At 45.1% G+C, this 21,088-nt stretch overlaps 1 protein-coding gene and 3 non-coding genes across 5 annotated transcripts in view; 3 read left to right on the forward strand and 1 right to left on the reverse strand.

Moving 5' to 3' along the window:
* Nucleotides 1–21,088, reverse strand: part of ARMH1 (armadillo-like helical domain containing 1) — a 49,895-nt gene that overhangs the window by 1,376 nt on the left and 27,431 nt on the right. For both annotated transcript variants that reach the window (XM_027837924.1, XM_027837923.1), the window contains exons 7-8: nt 2,787–2,909; nt 2,632–2,704 (exon numbers count right to left, since the gene is read on the reverse strand). In XM_027837924.1, the coding sequence (XP_027693725.1) occupies nt 2,632–2,704; nt 2,787–2,909 (196 nt within the window). The remainder of the gene's footprint in view (nt 1–2,631; nt 2,705–2,786; nt 2,910–21,088) is intronic.
* LOC114024966 lies at nt 10,439–10,554 on the forward strand. Its single transcript, XR_003566988.1, has one exon. It is a non-coding gene; the product is annotated as a U5 spliceosomal RNA (small nuclear RNA).
* Nucleotides 13,321–13,436, forward strand: LOC114024954. Its single transcript, XR_003566976.1, has one exon. It is a non-coding gene; the product is annotated as a U5 spliceosomal RNA (small nuclear RNA).
* On the forward strand, nt 16,061–16,176 carry LOC114024964. The gene has a single exon (XR_003566986.1). It is a non-coding gene; the product is annotated as a U5 spliceosomal RNA (small nuclear RNA).

The following is a 21,088-nucleotide window of genomic DNA, read 5'->3' on the forward strand; positions in this document are numbered from 1 at the left end:
AAACATATATTAAGCACCTACTATGTGCCAGGCACTGGGGTTACAAGGAAAGGGAAAAGACAGTCCCTGCCCCCCCCCCAGGAGCTCACAGTATAATGGGGAAAACAACATGAATGTAATCCTGCACAACTAAGCTATGGACAGGATAAATCTCAGAGGAAAGGCCCTAGAATTAAGACAGATTGGGAAAGGCTTCCTGGAGAAGGTGTGAGTTTAGCTGGGAAGCTAAGAGGTAGAGATAAGGAGGGAGGGCATGCCAGGCAGGGGGTAGGACCTGAGTTTAAATCTGACCTCAGGCACATACTAGCTGTGTGATCCTGGGCAAGTCACCTAACCCCCAATAGCCTTAAAAAAAAAAAGTCAGGAAATGCAGTTTGTTGTTCAAGGACTAACCAGGAGGCCAGTGTCACTGGGTCACAGAATATATGTTGGGGAGTGAAGTGAAGGAAGACTGGAAAGATAGGAAAGGGTCAGGTTATGAAGGGCTTTGCAGTCAAATTTAGGATTTTACATTGATCCTGGAGGTGGCAGAGAATGACTGGAGTTGACTGAATGGGGGTGGGGGTGACACAGAACTGGACTTTAGAAGGTCATTTTGATGGCTGAGGAAGGATGGACTGGTGAGGGGATAGAATTGTTGCAGGCAGACCCCCCCCCCCCCAGCGGCTATTGTATGAGGTGTATTGGGGTTATCGGTGTTAGAGAAGAGAAAGGGGGACATATGAGAGATGTCTTGAAGGTTAAATCAGTAAGCTTGAGCAAGTAATTGGGTATGGAGATGAGGGTGACATCTAGGTTGTGAGCCTGGATAACTGGGAGGATGATGGTGTCCTCAAATAGAGGAAAGTGAGGTAGGGAAGACAGCTTTGAAGGAGAAAGATCATGAGGTCGGTTTTGGATGTGTTGAGTTTAAGATGTTTATGGGACATCCAATTCAAGGTGTTCAATAGGCAGTTGGAGGAACGTGCTTTAGGTCAGGAGAGAGAAGGGCTGGACAAACCTATCTGAGAACCGTCTGTGTAGAGATGGTGACCAAACTCATGAGAGCTAGTGAGACTGTCAGGTAAAATGGCATAGAGGGAGAAGAGGGTCCAGGACAGAGCCTTCGGGGACACCAGGGTTAGGGGGCGTGATCTGGAGCAAGATTCAGCAAAGGAGACCGAGAAGGAGCAGTCAGGGAGATAGGAGGAGAAGCAGGAGAGAGGGGTGTCCTGGAATCCTAGAGAAGAAGGTATACAGGAGGAAGAGGGATTGATAGCCTCACGTCACCAGGAGCTATCTTGAATAGGCCTAGCAGTAGAATTAGAATCCAAAGAAGTGAAATAGCCTCCCAAAGTGGGCTGAAGTTAAGGAGGAGGACTTTGGTAAAGTCATGCAAAGTCCTGCCCTCAAGCTGTCAGGGCGAGGGAGCCATGGTGAGTGGGCATTGCCTGTTCTGCTTTTCCAGGCTAATCTCATGCAATCCTCCACACTCTGTACTCCCCAAACATCCTCGGTGCATTTGCTCAGGTGGTTGCCTATGCCTGGTCTTCCCTCACTCCCCCTGGTCACCTGACAGGGAACCAGAGCTCTATCTACTCTGCCATGAGACTTATGAGCAGCTACAATGGGGATTGCTGGAAGAATGGGGATGTTTAGCCTAGGGGCGGGGAAGGGACATGAGAGCTGTCTTTTGAATTTGAAGGCCCCAGAGGACAGAGCCAGGAGGAATGGGGGGAAGGTGCAGGGAAATTGACTGAGTCTAGACTCTGGGAAATCCTTACTGCAAATGAGAGAGGTCTTAGAGTGGTCTGGGCTGTCTTTAAGGGAGTCTGGTCACCTACCCTGCTCAGAATTCTTCAAAGAGGGGGCAGCTAGGTGGCGCAATGGATAAAGCTCCAGCCTTGGAGTCAGGACACCTGAATTCAAATTCGGCCTCAGACACCTGACACTTACTAGCTGTGTGACCTTGGGCAAGTCACTTAACCCGATTGCCTCACCAAAAAGCAAAATAATAATAATAATAATAATAATAATTCTTCAGAGGCCAATTTGTGGGGGATAGTAGGGAGGGTCTCCCCAACAGCCAGGCCAAGCTGGAAGCTGTCCTCCTGGCTTTGAGGACTCTGGCCCCAACTCCCCGCCCCAGCCCCCCCCCATGGTCATCATTAGGACATATTTTATGGGCCTTGCTGTTCCCAGAGCCATCCTCACCCCCCCTCCACCAACCTAGGAGGAAGGCCATGCAAGAAAACATCCAGTTTTACAGGGGATGAAACTGAGGCCCTCCAAGGGGATGTGACTTTCCCAAGGCCACCCAGCTGGTGCTAATGCTGCTTTCAAAACTAAAGCTTCGTGACTCCAAGCTCTGGTTCTTCTTCCTCCGTGGTTTGTGACAGAACCCAGGGATCCAAGGTTTCTGACAGTTGTGGGGAAAGAGGTGAGGGCCACTGAGGTAGGGCCAGAATGGGGGTGGGGGCAACAAGGCTGGAGCAAAGCTCAAACCACTTCCCTCTTCCCACTTCTTGACACCCTCTCTCTACCGCGGCGGGGGGGTGGGGGTGGGGGGGAGGGGGAGGGCAGTGATGTTTGGACAGAAGGTGTCTTAACTCCAAGGATATTGGGGGGCGTTATTGAAGGGAGCTTACTCACCCGATGGACTTGGCAGCTGCAGCTTGCTGCAGAAACACAGGGAGGTGGCCGGAGACCTGGAATACTGTTGGGTCTGCAGAAGGAAGGCAGGGTGGGCAGGGGTGGACCCTGGGCGAGAGGACCCCTGCTGGGGGCTGCCAGGAGGCCCGGCTCACCTTCTAAGATCTTGGGATGAAGCTTGGTGGTGTCTTTGGCAGATGGTTTCAGGAGTGCAACCAGGCCTTTGAGCAGGGCAGTCCGGACATCAGTGCTGATGAGGTCTTTGATCAGCTCGATGGCTGCATGGGGAGGGGCACAGGAAAGGAAGGACCTCAAAGTTCTGATCCCAAAGGGAAAGCCTCCCTTCTTGGAGCTCAGCCCTGCCTGGTTCCTGGGTCACAGGGCATAGAAGGGGCCCACCACTCACCAGGACACCCCAAGCCCCGAGAACTTTCCCCAACCGGTCCAGCTGCTGGGCTCCTCCAATCCCAGGGCTCCCAAGTGCAGCCCAGGAGAACAAAGGGGGCCCAGAGGCCCCACCCTTCCCTTTGGCTTTTTGTCCACAATTAATCTAGCTCTTCTGAAAGGGATCTGGGGATGCTGGTTAGCTACAAGCTCAGTAGGAGCCAGCAGGGCAAGGTAGCACCAACAATCCTAGGGCCATCTTGGGTTTCATCAGTAAGGGATGGGGAGGCAGCTGTCCTCTGTCTTGGTCACCCCTCGTCTGAAGGATTGGGGTCAGTTCTGATCACCAAGATTTCAGAAGGCCATTGATCAGCTGGAAGGTGGCAGCCAGAATAGTGAAGGGCCTCTGTACCGTCGGGGGATTGGCTGAAGGAATTGAGCATGTTTAACTAAGAGAAGAGAAGGCTCAGGGGAACATCGCTGTCTTCAATAAGTCAGTTGACAAGCATTTATTAAGCACTTACTATATGCCAAGCACTGTGCTAAGTGTTGAGAATATAAGTACAAGCAAAAACAAAGTCCCTGTCCTCAGAGAGCTTACATTCTGATGTGGAAAACAACACACGAAAGGAAGCTGAAAAGGGGGTGGGTGGGGGAATAGGGACCCAGCTGGGAGCCAAGTGCAACCCTCCAGAGGAGTACAGCCTGTTAGAGAATGAAGAGATGGATGGCAGGGATGTCCTCCTGAAGTGGAGCTTCTGGGAAGAGCCATCCAATCAGAGGACAGGGCCCTCCAGTAGATCTGCCATGGGGAGGAGAGAAGAGATTTGTTCTGCTTGCTTTGGGGAGGGGCAGGATTTGGGCTGGATGTAAGGAGGAACTGTCCCAGAGTGGCATGGGCAGCCTGCAGAGGTGATGAGCTTCCCTTCCTTGGAGGTCTTCAAGCACAGGACGGAGGACCACTTCTTATTGTGGTGATTCTCATGTGCATGGGCTGGACTAGAGATCCCTCCCAACTTTGACCTTCTATTATTCTCTGGTCCTGTGTCAGCCCCAAGCTGTGCCTCAGGTCTAGGTATTCCCTTGCCTGTATTCTGAATCATTAGACACCAAAGTGAGATGAAAATGCAGAGTAGAATGGTCTCAGGGCTGACAGAGGATGCATGGATGTCCTACATCCATCTGACAGGGCTTTATTTTTCTTAGCAAAGACATTTACTAAGGTGACATAGTAAATCCAATACCTATAAAACATTCCCCCCATAAACCCAAGGGCTCCTTCCAAAACACACTCAAGAAGAGGACAAGCATTTATTAAGTACCTGCTATGTGCCAAGCACATGCTAAGCCCTTTACAAGTATTACCTCCATTTGATCCTCACAACAATCCTGAGAAGTAGGTACTAGTATTACTCCCATTTTACAGTTGAGAAAACTGAGACTTACCCAAGGTCACATAGCTAGTAAGTGTCTAAGACCAGATTTGAATTCGCTGACTCCGGGCCCAGCACTCTATCTACTGCACCATCTAGCTGCCCACTCAGGATCCAAAGGAAACGTGGACTCAAACTTTGAGTTCAGTGGAAGTGAGGTATTTGTGTGGCAAAGGCACCTTCCCGGAGCTGAAAGGCCTGTACACCCTTTCTCTCTTCCTATAGTACTCCTATAGCTCCCTTGGTCCCCAGTTGAGCTCCCAGCATCTGTTTCTCTCCATGACCCAGCTCTATTCTCTGCTGCCAGGGCTCATGCTCCGCGAAGCTGCCTCTTCTCCTAGGTGACTCTCTTTCTATTTTATTTCTGCCTAGAGTTTTGGCTCTGCTCCCTGCTAGACGCAGTGTCTCTGACTGGTCCACCAAGTCATTTTCAAAGTTATAAGGCCTATGTAGGGGCAGGGGGAGTGAAAAAATAGGAGAAAATCCCTCCTCTTCCTTCCTCAAAGAGGTGTCCACAAGCAGCTCCAAGCTAGTTACCTGAAATTCACCGGGCTATTAAAGCCCCGGAGGGCTTTTTCCCCTTCTTGACTCCATCAGAGAGGTTTGAAGTTCATAAAGGCATGGTGAAGCTTTCCAGGCATTCTAAGACCTCATTAGCATTCTCTAATGACATTCTTTGCTTTCAGTGACTCCATCAATGAAAGTATCTTTTCATAAGCCTGGAAATATTAAAACCGCAAATATCCTGGCGAAGGGAGCCGAAGGTCCTGGGCAGTTAATTACTTGCATGATTCATAGAGAGAAGTAGTTCTTGAGCAGAAAGCATAGCTAGCTATGCTCCACCATTACCACCACTAACTGCTAAATATCCCATTCATTGCTGGGTTCACTCTTTCTGACCAGAGAGGAGCTGGACTATGTGGGCAGCCCCAGCCCAAAACTGGGGGGAGAGTGCCCTGGAGTCGGTCATGGGAGTACCAAGCCATTGGCCAGGCACTAAGTACTACAGTGAGCTCATGTAGGGCATGGGGAGACCACATTCCTTCTCCCTTTGATGCTACTGTCTTCCCCCTGAAATTATCTCCCCTTTATCCTGTATATTTCGTATTTGTAACTGTCAATTACATGTTGTCTCTCTGTTAGACTGTGAGCTAGTTGAGGGCAGGGATGGTTTTGAGGGCAAGAGTGGATAGAGTCTAGGAGTTGGAGTCAGGAAGACCTGAGTTCAAATCCTTCCTCAGACACCAGCTATGGGCAAGTCACTTAACCTCTGTTTGTCTCAGGTCCCTCATCTATAAAACAGAGATAACAGTGCCTACTACCTAGCTTGTTGTGAAGATAAAATGAGATAGCATTTGATAAATGAGGCAATGCTTTGCAAACCTTCAAGTATTATATAAATGCTAACTATTACCATTATGTTTGCCTTTCTTTATATTCTCAGAACTTAGCACAATGCCTGGCACATAGTAAGCAGCTAGGTGGCACAGTAGATAGAGTGTTAAGCTTAGAGTCAGGAAGATGCCTCTTCCCAAATCTGACTTCAGACACTGACTAGCTGTGTGACCTTGGACAAGTCACTTAATTCTGTTTGCCTCAGTTTCTTCATCTGTAAAATAAACTGGAGAAAGAAATGGCAAACCACTTCAGTATCTTTGCCAAGAATACTCCAAAGGGGGTCATGAAGAGTCGGATATGACTGAAAAATGACTAAAAACACTAAATACTTGTTGACTTTGAATCAGAGAACACTTTATCATTCTGTTAGTTCTCAGCAAAGTTTCAGTAATTGTGGCCAAGTAAGGGACAAGATGGAAGGAGCTCTTAAATCCCACTTGCCACTTGACCAGGAGCCCTTGATTCAACTGCATCCGAGCTGAGGGCTCTGGGCTTGCTTTCATTTTCAAGGTTGTAAATGCCTTTAATTGATAAACTGAGTGAGTAGGAAAACAATGGAAAGGGAAAGGAGATTGGGATCCTAGTACAGAAATCAAGAGGATTTTGAGTTGTTTGGGCTGTTTATTCATTATCTTAGGGTTTAGACACAGTGCCCAGGGACAGTGGGGAGGCTAGTACTTTCTGTGAACGCACAGCATGTGGTGGGTGAGCTGGTAGTGGCGGGTGAGCTGGTGGCGCTGGATTGGGTCCCCTCTAACCCTTGTGCAAGCCCCATGGAACGAGGCAGTTTGAGTTTTGAGTGACACCTGGCGGCTTCCACAGATATAGCATCCTGAGCCACAATGTGGACTTTGAGAGTTGGAAGGGGCTTCATTGGTGTCTGGTTCAACCCATACCCAAAAGGAAACCTCACTATTGCATACTGGACAAGTAGTAGTAGTAACTTTACCTCCGCTTGAAGACCTTCAAGGAGAGGGAGCCCATCAGCTCTTTGAGGCAGCCCCTCCCACTTTGGGACAGTTCTATCATTAGGAAGTGTTTTCTAAATCCAGGCCTAACTTGGCATTTTTTCATTTTTGAAGCCAGATTTCATATCCCCCAGTAAGCCTTTTCTTTTCCAGGAAAAACATACCCTGTCCCTTCAACCAATCCTCATATGACATACACTCAGGGCTCTTCACTCTCCTGGCTTCCTCCTCTGGCTACTCTGCACCTTGTAATAACTTTGATTCATGTCTTTAAAAAAAAACAACCTTGCACACAGTAATAACAACATTATGTGATGATCCACTATGATAGACTTAGCTCTTCTCAGCAATACAATGATCTAAGATAATTCCAAAAGACTCATAGTAGAAAATGCTATCCACATCCAGAGAAAGAACTGTGGAATGTGAATGCAAATGGAAGCATACTATTTGCTCTCTTTTTTTCTTTCTCCTGGTTTTTCCCTTTTGTTCTGATTCTTCTTTCACATCATGACTAATGTGAAAATATGTTAATATGATTGTAAAAAAAAGAGATATAAACCATTAAAAAAACCAACCAAGATAATTTCCCAATATAGTTTCCCTTTTAATCCTCCCCTGTACTAAAGAAAAACTTGCCCAAAACCCAAATCAGCAGAGTGACCACATGCTACAGTCTGTGTAATATTCTGTCCCCATATTCCCCAACCTCTCCACCAAGATGAAGGATGTTCCACCAGGGAAGGATGTTTCCTTTTCTTCGATCTGGAATCAATGAGTCGCCAAGGCTGGCTTCCCTTTGGTGATGCTGTTATTTACATTGTTGCAGTCACTGTGTATATTGTCCTGGTTCTGTTGACTTTACTCTGCATCAGTTTATACAAGCTTCCCAGGTTTCTCTGAATTCCTCATATTTGTCATTTCATATAGTTCAGTGATACTCTATTGTGGTCAGAAACCACAATTTTCTTAGCTGTTCCTCAGTATTGGGCAGACACATTGTTTCCAGTTTTTTGCAACTACAAAATGTTATTATTATTATTCAAGTTATATTATTAAAGTTATGTTATTATTATGAAGAGTGTTATTATAATTAATATTTTGACACTGATCACATCAACTATTTGGGGGTATATGCAGAGTCAAGGGATGGCTGGGTTGAAGGTCTGAAGAATATAGTGACAGTGACTATTTGTGCCTAATTCCAAAGTGTTTTCCAGTACCTGTATCTCCACAGGCCACCTCCCAGTACTAACTATTGCTATTAGTGATCATTTTTGCCAATTTAAGGGATGTGGGGTAAAACTTCAGAATTGTTAAAGTGGCATTTCCCTTATTACTAATGATTTTAAGTACTTTTCACATGGCTACTGATAGTTTGCTTTCTTCTTTTGATAATTTTCCATTCATATCTCTTGTCTACTAATTTATTAGAGAGTGGCTCTTAGTCATATATATTTGTGTCAATTCTCTGTATATCTTGGATAGTTGGATTTTATCAGAAGGATCTGATGTGAAGACTTTTTCCTGTCAACAGTTACATTGGTTTTGTTTGGGCAAAAGCTTTAAAATTTTATGTAATTAAAATTGTCTATTTTATCTTCTCTAAGTTTATCTCTATCCCTTGTTATGAGTTTTCTGTCTTACCATAATGGTGAAAAACCCCCCTCTTTGTTTTACTGTAATGTTTTAAGGACATAATCTTTTATACCATGTATATGGTGTGAGATGCTGTTCTAACCTATTTTCTGCCAAATTGGTTTCTAGTTTTCCCGGAAGTCTTTGTTGGAAAGGGAGTTCTTTCTTCAGTAGTTTAGGCTCTTGGGCTCAAACACTGGGCTACAGTTGTATATGGCTTCTTCTGAGTTGTTTTTTTTTTTTTTGTCCAGTATATTTCACAAATCTAGCTTTCTATTTTTTACTAGTACCAAATAGTCTTGGTGATTAGTGCTTTATATTTTGAGATATGGTCATGCCATGGCTCCTTCATTCCTGCTCTTTTCTTCCTAATCTTTCTCTTGAGACTGTAGACTTTTTGTGATCAACTTACTAAAAATAATTTTTAAAGTTATTCAGTAATGTTCCATAAAATGGTTCTTTGGTAATGTGATTGGGATAGCAGTAAATTTGGAAATGAATTTAGGTTCCCCATACCTTTAAACTATTCCACAAACATTTACTGATACTTGCAGAATTCTGAGCTAGGCACCAAATGGGACAGAAGTAAGACTTGGATATGACTAGAGCCCTGTAAGGTACAAAGCATTTTCCTTTCTCCCCTTGAGGTTTTTGGACATTCTTCTCTTCTGGTCCTCCTCCTACCTATCTGATTATTCCTTCTCTGTCTCCTTTGCTGAATCCCCATCCAGGTCTCATCCACTAACCAAGAATGCCTTCCAGGGCTCTGTCCTAGGCCCTCTTCTCTTCTTCCTCTAGACTATTTCACTTGGTGACCCATCAGCTCCCGTGGATTCTTTATCATCTCTGTGCTGATGATTCTCAAATCTAGCCCAGCTTCTCTCCAACTTTTGAGACTGCCTTCAAGTGCCTTCTACATCTGGAACTGGGTAAGACACACACATAGCCTCTAGGTGAACAGATACGGATCCTGTCGTAAGGATGTGAAAGAAGCTTCCCAGAGCCGCTAAGACTCAAGTTGGTGCTTCCTTCTTCGATGAGGGTATTGTTTGCAGATATTAATAGAGGTTGATTGCATACATTAAGTGTTAAGTCTAATGAGTTCCCTTGCACAAGTTAGCTTATATCTAGGTAAATAGATTCTAAGTATGCACATGTAGGCTAGGTAAAAGGCCCTGGATAGAACACTGGCTGGACCTGAGTTGGAATCTTGCTTCAAACATTTAGTAGCTGTGTGACCCTAGGAAAGACACTTACTTCACCCATCTCAAGCCTCAATTTCTTCATCTATAAAATGGGCATAATGATAGCAGTTATTCTTATAATAATAAGAACCTCTCAATAAATATAAGTATATAAAACACTTCACAAAGATTAAGGTGCTTCAGGAATGTTGGCTTTTAGTATGCTTCCCTTTTTTACTCCCACCTCTTAAGAACCTGGGGGAAAGAGGATGAGCTCCACTTCAGAAATGCCCTATTTGAGGAGGCAGTGACCTCACACTAGAGAGGACCAGGGAGTATCAGGGTGGGGGTGGGAAACTACTGTTCAGGAGCTATAAACTTCCAGGAGTTTGTAGATGAAAAGAGACTGGGGGTGGGATAGGGGGTGTGTGGACCCTTCAGCCAAAAAGGGAAACAAGATCTCCTTGCAGAGGAAAAGATGAAACTGGAAGGGACTTCAAATGTCATTGAACGCAAGGAGGAAACTGAGACCCGGACAGGGGCCAGTGGCGGCTCAAGGTCATACAAGGCCTAGAGTTAGGATTTGAATCTGGGTCCCTGGTTGACAGCTAGAGCTACGGTGGAGAGTAATATAGAGGCTGTGGAGTGGCCTCACCGGGAGGGAGGCGCCGGGCTCCAGCCCCAGGATGGAGCTTTCGATCTTATCTGCATATTCACAATGCTTTGCAGCCGCAATGGAAACTCGCCTTGACTTTACCCGGGGTGCTATCTCCAGGGCCGGTGGCTGTTGAGTCACAGCTGCATGCTCTGGTTTCACTTCAAATCGAACAAATCTTTCGCCTTTTACTAAAGATTTCCGTGGAGAGAAACCATCAAGAGTTGTTTGACAATTTTTAGAAACCTTGCTAAGGCAAGGTTATTATCTGCGTTTAAAAAAACAGCCTTGTTTCACTTTTTTTAGAGAGTATAAGTTTCGATTCCCATTTTCCCCATTTTCGATTCTTAACATAAACGCTTATATTTTTTAGAAAAAGTGAGCTGGAACCTTGGACTGCTGGTCAGGCATTTCCTTTCTTCTTCTGTTTATGTGGTTTCTCTTTCTTGTTTCTGCCCATGGGTCTTTTGATTACGAATCCTGAGTCCTTTTCGCCGATCCATGCTGTTTCTAGTTCATTTTCCTTTCTTCTTGTAACTACAGCGAATTTTCTTCTTGCCTCTAGTCTTCCCCGTCGCCCCCCAAATACAACCTTCATGCAGTTTAAGAAATAATCATCATAAAGCCCAGGTTCTGACCATATCATTGCCGTTTGAAAATCTTCAGCGGCTCCCACTGCCTCTAGAATCGCAAATTGCTCAGCCGAGAACTGTAACTCTTTCGGTCTGACTTACACCAATCTTCCGTCTTATTTCAGATCCTCCGCACACTCTTCAATCTACAGCCTGTCACCTAAACGTATTCTCTCCTCACCAGTGTCTTTGCAAATTCCTCGCTTGCTAGATTCTTTCAAAGCACAACTCCACCCACATGATAAATCCTTTCCGGATCCTCCCGGCAATTAGTACTTCCTCTTGAAACAACAGCCTTTAGGTGTGGAGCTGCTCGGATGGCTGGAACCCAAGGACGTTCATTGGCGGGTCCACAGGAACTTAATAGAAGGTCATCTCAGAGATCTGGGTTTAGCCCTGTCCTGCTTCACATTTTTTATCCATGACTTGGATAAAGGCATCAGATTTGCAGATGACCCAACACTTGGGAGAGGTACCTAACAAGCTAGATGAAAGTCAAAGTTCTACAAGCTCTTGCCAGGACTCTCACCTCCCCATTCCTGGAAGCCTGACTTCTCTTAAAGTAATCCAAGATGACCTAATAGCATTTTGGTGTCCATATGCTGCTGTTGATTTCTCTGAAGCTTGCAGTCCATTGAAACCCCCAGATCTTTTTTTGGACTAACATCTGTCTGGATTAGTCATGCCTCTTTGACTCTAACCCAAGTATAAAACTTTCCACTTATCCCTATTAAATCATCTTATTAAAGGAAACCAGCTGAGACCTTTTTGGTTCCTGATTCTTGTCATTCAGAGGGCTGACTACCTTTGGAGCTTCTTGTCATTCCATTCATTCGACTGACAGACGTTTCGGAGAGATTATGACCTTCGAAGATCAAAAAAACCAGTCCCTTCCATTGGCTTGTTATGTTCTGGTGAGACCAGACAAGTACACAGATAAGATAATTTGAAGTGTATACAGTCATTTCAAGAATTGGAGAGAGCTAATTTTGGGAGGAGGGAGCTTTCAGAGAAGGCCTTGGAGAGGAGGCAGCAATTGAACTCTTCATTGGATAAGAGAGCCATGTCTGCTTTGAAGGAAGGAAACAAGCACCTGCTATGTGCCGGGGGCATTGTGCTAAGCCCTTTACAAATATCTCAGTTTGATCCTCACAGCAACCCTGGACATGGGTGCTATCCTCATCCCCCTTTTACAACTGAGGAAAGGTATATTGGCGGGGGTTGGGGTGGGGGAACAGAAATGAGTGACTTGCCCATGAGGTTGGATTTGAACTTCCCTCTTCTGACTCCAGGCACAGATCTCTATCCATTGCGCCACCTAGTGGCCTCTTGACCCACCACACTGATGAGAGAAAAAAAGTTCTACTGCATAGGGCGGATAGATCCCCACAGAGCTCCACCAGAGACATCCATCGAAGCCTCAGAACGACCGTGTCAAGCAGTCCAGAATCCGTTCCTCTCCAGCCTCTGCCTCTGCAGCTGGTCCATAAGAGTCAGTAACCTCCTGGTAAGCTGTCAATGTCACCAGCCGGCACCCCGCCCCGGCAAGCAGCCTGGTCCCAAAGGGAGCTGAAGTTATTCTGGCCTGGCAAGCTATTGATAAAGCTCCGAGGACCTTTGTTTGCGGATGTTCATGGGCCCTGATTCTTTCTCAGAACAGCCCATTCTCCTACAGTCCTTCAAACGCGCTCTTACATCTCTCAACACGGTGTTTGTCAGCTGAGGAGGCGGAGGCTGAGGGACTGGCTCAGGGTATTCCAACTGGAAACGTCTGCGGTGGGCTTCCCGACCCCAAGGTCAGAGCTCAGCCTGCCTCCCTCGGCGTTCTCTCACCACTTTGAAGAACTATCCCAGGACCGGCAGGGAAAGAGGGAGAAGGTTGGTTGGTGAGGGCCGGTATGAACATTGCCAGGGCTTCCTGTGGCTTTCGGGCTGTATTCCCTTCCCTGTGGGGAAAAGGCCACGTGCCTTCTCCAGATTGGGCCAAGGTTTTGGACTCAAAGCACCTCTTCCCGGGACCTCAGGGGATTGTAGTTCAGCTGCGTCTCTGGGTCGGACTCTGGAAAGGCTGCCTCCTGACTCCGGCGCTCTGTCCCGGGACTCACCCACGGTGAGGAGGAGGGGAAAGTTGGTTAGTGCTGCTTTGCATACCCACAAGGCTGTGCGCCACAGCGCGAAGTCTCAGGGGGAGAGCACCCTTCTCCTTGACTGTCCCATCCTTCTCCCTCCAACGCAGGGACGTTTGGGGTATATTTGGTGGGGGGAAGAGTCTTTGTCAGGCCGAGCTGCTCCCCGAGGAGTCCCGGAAGGGAGGGGAAGCTCCCAGGGCAGTATTAGTCGCCGTCAGCTAAAGCTGGGATATTGGTAGTGGGTCGAGCAGGGCGGGAAATTTGAAACAAGCTTAAGTTTCTCTTCAGATCGCATAAATCTTTCGCCTTTTACTAAAGATTTCCGTGGAGAGAAACAGTTTTGGGCTATTAGCCAATTTTTTGAAGCCTCATGAAAATGAGGTTAGCTTTTTGGTTACTAAAAAAAAAGATGATTCTCATTTTCTATGAGTTTTTTAAATTTTTTGAAGCTGGAAAGCTTATGCTATTTCTGATAAACAGTTCTTGGAAGAGACATTTGAACGACTGGCTTGTATTTTGTTGTTGGGTCTGCTTTCTGCAAACTGTCCTGCATTTCTCCCTTGAGTTTTTACTACTCCAGGCTTAACCCTCCCAGTTCCTAAGTCAACTGTTACATAACATACACTCCATTCTTTCTAGGTTCTGGTTATTCTACTCTGGACGTTGTCAAGATGATTCAAGTCTTTAAAGCCAGGTGTCTAGAACTGACCAGGGCAGCCAACAGAAGAATTTTCTTAAGACAATTCAAGTGAAAGTGGTTCAATTTCTTGGTATGGTACTGGCAGGCTGTCTAGGTTTCACAAGCATACACCAGTGAGGTCAGCACAACGGCCCTGCAGACCTTCAGTTTGGTAGTCAGTCTAGTATCTCCCATACTTTCTTTCGGAGCCTCCCCAAACACTGAGCGAGCTCTGGTAATTTGTGCATCAAGCTCATCATCTATGTGGACATCCCTGGAAAGTATATTGCTAAGATAAGTGAACTTATCTACAGCATTAAAAATTCTCCATTTGCTGTGACTAATGGTTTCACATATGGATAGTGTGGTTCTGGTTGCTGGAGAACCTGTGTTTTCTTGGTGTTAATCGTTAGGCCAAAATTAGCCTAAGCAGCAGAGAACTGATACATACTGTATTTCATCTCAGCCTCAGAGGCTTCATTGAGTGCACAATCATCTGTGAACAGAAAATCATGCACCAACTCTCCCTCCACTTTAGCCTTGGCTTATAGCCTTTTCAAGTTAGTCAGTGCAGTAGCTGACTGTTGCAGTTTTTATCCTCCTGAAGGTAACTGACAGTATTGCTGAAAACATCATCCTCAAAAGCATGGGATCAAGCACATAGCCCTGGTTCACTTCACTGGTGATTGGGAAAGTGTAAGAGCATTGTCCATTACCCAGAATCCAGGCAAGCATGCCATCACGAAATTGGCATATGATACTGATGAACTTCTCTGAGAGACCAAATTTTGCCATAATTTTCCACAAGTCCTCATGACTGACAGTATCAAAGGCCTTGGTCAAATTGACGAATGTTGTGTACAACCCTTTGTTCTGTTCCTGGCGTTTCTCCTGGAGTTGTCAGGCAGTAAACACCATATACATCATTCCTTGGCCCTTTCTGAAGCCACACTGGCTCTCAGGTAGATGACCATCATCCAGGTGAAGGATTAGCCTATTAAGCGGCACTCTGGCAAGAATCTTGCCAGCAAAGACTAAGAGAGACCCCACTGTGATTGTCACAGCACAATCTATTTCCTTACCTTTGTGAGATGGACAATGGAGGCATCCTTGATCTCTTGGAGTATAACCACCTCTTGCCATATAACCTAGAAGATTTCAGTCAGTTTTTGTATGAGCAATGGACCCCCTGCCTTGTAAAATTTCTCAACTGAAACAGAATCAGTACCAGGTGCTTTGTCCCAGGAGAGGAGCCTAATGTCATTCAAAACTTCTTTTTCAGTTGGAAGTTTGGCTAGAGAGGGATTGACTTCAACCTGAGGTATATGGTCAATGGCTTCAGCATGGATTGATGAAGGTCTGTTGAGAACACTCTATGGAAGTGTTCAGCCCATCTCTCCAGGATCATGTCCTAATCACTAATCAATGTGGCTCCATCGGCACTGAGTAGTTGAGATGCACCATAGATCTCTGGCCCAAAAATAGCCTTCAGGGCATCATAAAAGTGCTTTGGATTGTTACTATCAGCATAAAACTAAATTTCCCCTGTCTTCTCACTGAGCCAAGAATCCTGCATCTCTCCAAGCTTTGCTTGCACTTTACTTTTGATGGAGTTAAATGCTGCCTTCTTAGAGATGGATGAACTATCGGCTGGTAAGCCCTATAGAGTTTCTGGTTTTTCATTTAGCAGCTTCTGAATTTCCCCATCATTTTCATCCAACCAATCTTGATGTTTGTGAATGTTCTGGGCAGGATGAGTAAATGCATGCTGTCCACCAAATGCCCACTCCTTTTCTGCCCCACTGTTGCCAACCACATGGTGGCTCAGCTTTCCCTCCGAGTTAGCAACGAACTGTTCCTGCTCTAATCTACTGACATTAAGTCTTCTGGTAGTCATCTTGCCTTTGAGCTGCCACTTTTGTTTGCCTCATCCCAGGGCCTCAGTTTTCTCATCTGTGAGATGGGGAGATAGTAGTTCAGTTGCATCTTTAGGTCCCATTCTAAACCGGCTGCCTCCTAACCCAGGAGTGCCCAGGACCCGCCCAAGGTGGGGAGGAGGGGAAAATTGGTTAGTGCTGCTTTGCATATCCACAAGGCTGTTCACCACAGAGAGAGAGAGAGCCCTCCTGGGGAGAGCACTCCTCTCCTTGACTTTCCTATTCTTCTTCCTCCAATGCAGGGATGTTGGGGTATATTTTTTGGGGGGAGAGTGAGTCTTTGTCAGCTGAACTGCTCCCCAAAAAGTCCAAGAAGGGAGGGGCTCCCTTAGTCGCCGTCAGCTAAAGCTGGGGTATTGGTAGCTGGCTGGGTGGGGCAGGAAGTTTGAATCATACTCTGGTTTCTCTTCAAATCGAATAAATCTTTCGCCTTTTACTAAAGATTTCCGTGGAGAGAAACAATTATGGGTTATTAACCAATTTTTTGTGGCCCTGCTTTAGCAGGGCTTACAATTTTGTCAGTAAAAAAAGAAAAATTATAAGCTTTCAAAGCTTGTGTAAGTTGCTAGTGTTTGTGTTGTTTTGTAATTGCTTTCATTTTAAGTGTTGTAGGGTTTCTTGTTTTTGTAAAACAATTTGTGGAGATTCTTCTCAGGCAGCCCCTCCTAAAGCTTTAATGGTGGGAAAGCTTTTCTTGACCTGCAAGCCTCAATTGTCGATCTCTGCATTGCTCTTGGCTCTAACCTCTGATGCCAAGTAGAAGAGTATAAACTGCTTCCCTTCTTTGTGGGGCAACCTGTTAGATCCCTGACTTTTCTGTTCTCCAGGCTGAACCCTCACAGTTCCTTGTCCCAATTGTTATATGGCATTACACCAGTTTATACAAGCATACACCAATGAGGTCAGCACAACGGCTCTGCAGACCTTCAGTTTGGTGGTCAGTCTAATACCTCTTCTCTCCCATACTTTCCTTCGGAGCCTCCCAAACAGTGAGCTAGCTCTGGCACAAACTGTTCGTGCTCTAATCTAGTGACATTAAGCCTTCTGGTAGTCGTGTTGCCTTTGAGCCGTCACTTTTGTTGGATGTGAATATTTAGGTTGGAGAGGATAAGTCTATGATCAGGCCAGCACCTCACAACATCTTCCTCACTCTCACATTCTGTCTGTCTCTTCTCCTTTGTGATAGATGATTAATTAGATCCCTATTTTAATCCAAACAGTATTAATCAGTTTGATGTGATTCCACCAAAGAAGGAGCGATTATAAGTTCTGTATATTAGGCCCCAGAGCTGTGAACTGTAGATTTCAAGTTCATTAGCTTAATCATAGGAAGCTAACTAGCAGACCTCCACCCTTGTTTTTCCTTGTTATGGTGACCAAGCCCAGCATGTGGGAGGTGACTCAATGACATGGAAAGCCCCCCAGCTATTTTTGTTGCCCCTTTCTCCTTCATCATCCTCTATTACCCAACACGGGGAGATGACCATGAGTACTTGGCCAATGAGTGGCCCTGTTTGCTGGCCTGTGCCCTGCCTTTCTGTCAGCTCATGTTTTTATCAGCCTAGCCCATGGGTCTGCTCATTGGCTCAGTAGGGCCTCCTGAAAAGGTCAAGATAGGTGTGTCAAAGTCTGCTCATCAGCTTATTCTTCAACCAGTGGGATTCTAATTTTGTGCAGACCCTCCTGGAGGATCAAGGTCAATAAGGCTCTATATTTTACTTTGATTCTTCTGTATCATCTGGGTATCAAGTGTTATAAAACTAAGGCATCTCAGGTCATGAGGAAGATCTGAGGTCCACTTCATTAAGGGGGACCACGGACCCTTTAATAAAGTGCTATTGGCTCAGAACTCTGCCTCAATTTATCTTATTGTAGATTGGGCAATTTTGGACCCCACACCTTATAATGACATAGTCTATTAAATGGCAATGTTTGCTCCGAGGGTGCATCCATGAAGTTTTATTGCAGTTAGGTAAATGGAAGACACTGTTGATGATGAGAAGATCATGAAATGCACAAGTCCTCTGTAGTAATTGACTGTTGCTGTTTCTGACTCCGTTCCTCCCAAGGACTCCCTGCCATGTCTGCCAGTGTGTGCCTGCTCTTGCATTAAAGTCACCCAGACTTACAAGCTTGTCCTCTTTCAGCACACTGATGATGAGCATCTCCAGGTCTTCATAAAACTTTTCTTTGACTTCATCAGGATTTGTCACGTTGGGAAAGTTCACATTGATGCTGGTGGCATATGCTTTCCCGCAAGTGGCAATTGTATTGCCATGAACCTGTCATTGACTCCTTTTGGTAGGCACACAAGCTTGTTGACTGGATTAGTTTTGATTGCAAAACCTTACCAGCTTCACTGCACTTCACAACGTGTTTCTCTTTCAGGTCTACTGGATTTTGTGTTATCCATAAGTGTGTGCACATTACATGTACCAATGGTGAGTAGAATCATCTTTGCAAAAGTTTTTGTACATTTTTTTGTGTGTGTGTGTGTGTTTCAACCACAAGGTGGGATCTCCACCTGCTGAGGTAAGCAGGCCAGGGTTGGGTGAAGCAGACAATTTTTTTTTTGAATCAACAAACAGAATTTATTGCTTATTGGTGCAGTCTGAGGACGTGTGCAGGAACACCATAGGAATGAAAACCATATTCCTTTCCCTAATGAAATGTAAAGTCTAATGGGAGCAAATAAGACATTTAAAAAATGCATCACCACAATCAAAGAATCAAAGCTTTAAATATAGGGAGGTAGGGGATAAAGTTATGAGACATATCACTCTCTGGGACGCAAGCATGCCTCTTACTCTGAAGTTGTCTATTTGCAGCAGAAATTATCATGGTTTATTAGAATTATTATTAGAATCTTTGGTTCAGATTCATTATAGACAGTCCCATTATAGGATAGTTGTAGAAATAGGGAGGGAGGGAATGGGAAAGGAAGGAAGGGAAGCAGGAAGGCAAGTGAGATCTCTTCATGGAGGAATGGTATAGCGATTGTATATGGTATATAGAGATCTAGTATTCCTCAATGACTGCCTGAGTGTTTCTGTGTTCCCCCAGGTATGTGTCTTTGGGGAAGTTTTCTGCATAGGCTGTGCTATAAGAAGCCTGAGCATCTAGGTACAGAGAACAACACAAATGGTTTGAGCAATGAAAACTCTATTTCCTGGGTGGCAGCTAGGGGGCGCAGTGGATAGAGCTCTGGCCTTGGAGTCAGGAGGACCTGAGTTCAAATCCATCTCAGACACTTGACACTTACTAGCTGTGTGACCCTGGGCAAGTCACTTATAACCCCAATTGCCTCACCAAAAAAAACCCCCAAAAAACCAAAGCAACTCTATTTCCCAAGGGAAGTGGTACATCCTTGATAATATTCTCTCATATATCACAGAGCCCTGAACAAAAGGAACTGAATCATAAAATGTTTGAGCTAAAAGGGGCTTCTGAGGTTACTTAGTCTAGCATTTACCCAAACGTCAACCGAAACTCCATGTTCCACATTCTACAAGTAATGCTTATAAAAGAAAAAACGTCAATGCTAATAGGATTTCCCCTCTAAAATATCAAATATGAAATCATACATGTATAAAAATACCTCTAAAGATTTATTCTGATGATTCATTGTGGCACAGACTTAGAACCTGGGTTCTTAAAAGTAAGACAGTCAAATGGCAAGCTATGCTAGGTCCTACCATACTAGACCGATTTTACAGATGAGGGAAGTGGTTTTTAGAGAGGTAGACTTGCCCAAATTTACCTAACAGGGTAATACCAGAGCAGGGATTAGAACCAAGGCCTGAGTACCATTTGAGTATGTTTGCCTCACTATAGCCATGCTGCCTCTGGCTAGTTAAGTCCCTTCATCTCATTGGTGAGGAAATAAAGGACAAGTGAGGTTGAGTGACTTATCTTGTCACCTATGTACAATAGAAGCTCATACATACAAACGTACATATTTAGTAACTGGGGAAAGACTAGGCTGAATTAGTGAAAACTGTGAATTCTGGAATATTTTTCTAGAAATGCAATTTTATTTCAAGTACAAATAGTACCTCAAATTAAGCTTACAAAACATTGCCTAGTAGATTTTCCTAGGTAATCTGATTTGATAAATAATAATTTGTACTTAGCATATCAATCGTTTATATGTAAATAGTACTTCTAAATTGAAGCAGACAATTTTTAGGGCACATTTTTTAGCCCCTTCCTTGCACCAGGAGGTGAGCAGTGTGGTCCTTAAAAAAGGCTGCTTAAGGCAGACTTCAGAAAAACCTGGAAAGACTTGCATGAACTGATGCTGAGTGGAGTGAGCAGAACCAGGAGAACATTGTACACAGTAATGGTAACAGCCACATTGTGGGATGACTAACTTTGATAGATTTAGCTTTTCTCAGCAATGCAAAGATCTAAGACAATTCCAAAAGACTCAGGACAGAAAATGTGATCTGCATCCAGAGGAAGAATCATGGAGTCTGAATGCAGGTCGAAGCATATCATTTTCATTTTTTTTTGTGGCTTTTCCCTTTTGTTCTGTTTCTTCTTTCACAAAATGACTAGTGTGGAAATAGGTTTCCATGATTGCACATGCATAATCTAGATCAGATTGCTTGCCATCTTGGGGAGGGGAAGGGGAGGGAAGGAGGGAGAAAAAATTTGGAACTCAAAATCTTATTAAAATGAATGTTGAAAACTATCTTTACATGTAATTGGAAAAAATTAACTACTATTTACAAAAAACAAAAAGGCTGCTCAAACGCCCAGGGGGCTGCTTCATCAGCCCAGTAAGAAGACGACCCATGGCCTGAGTCGCCAGTGTGCAGGGTTGTGATGACAGCTCCCAGTGCATCTGCATCTGCTGCTTTGTCACTGGCCTGTCACCACAGGGCTTTGAGGTAGGTAAAAACGGTAAAATGGTATGGGTGATGTCTTTTGATTCGTGCCTAAATTGGATTTAAGTGAGGCAGAGTTGTGGGAATTCATCGGCCTCACTCTTTCTTCCAGAGTCATTGGAGTTCAGTAGCAAGATAAAAGTAAAGATGACTGGTCACGATTTGGGATGCAGTGGATGACCTTGGTCTGAGCACTCCGCAGCTCCTGTTTCAGCCCTCTTCATGGCCCATTGGAACAAACTGTTCACCCCTGCCTATCCCACTGGAGGAAGTCTTCACGTGCTTAGGGCAGGCACTCCCCTAACATCACTGGCAGGTTTCAGTTCTGTCAGTTACCCTCCACCTGGTTTAGCTCATCAGCCAAAACGGTCTACTGAGGTGTGGCCACTGGGTATGCTGTAGCCTCTTGGAGCCATAGGTAAGAGTTGGGTGAATCAGGTGGACACCAAAGGGAGAAAGCAGCTCTTAAAATTGTTTGGCAAGCCCTCACACCAGAAATACTAGTCTTTCCTGAACATACCCTATACC

This window comes from Vombatus ursinus, unplaced genomic scaffold (assembly GCF_900497805.2).
Source record: "Vombatus ursinus unplaced genomic scaffold, bare-nosed wombat genome assembly UNPS02014825.1, whole genome shotgun sequence".
In the NCBI taxonomy this organism is placed as follows: Eukaryota; Metazoa; Chordata; class Mammalia; order Diprotodontia; family Vombatidae; genus Vombatus; species Vombatus ursinus.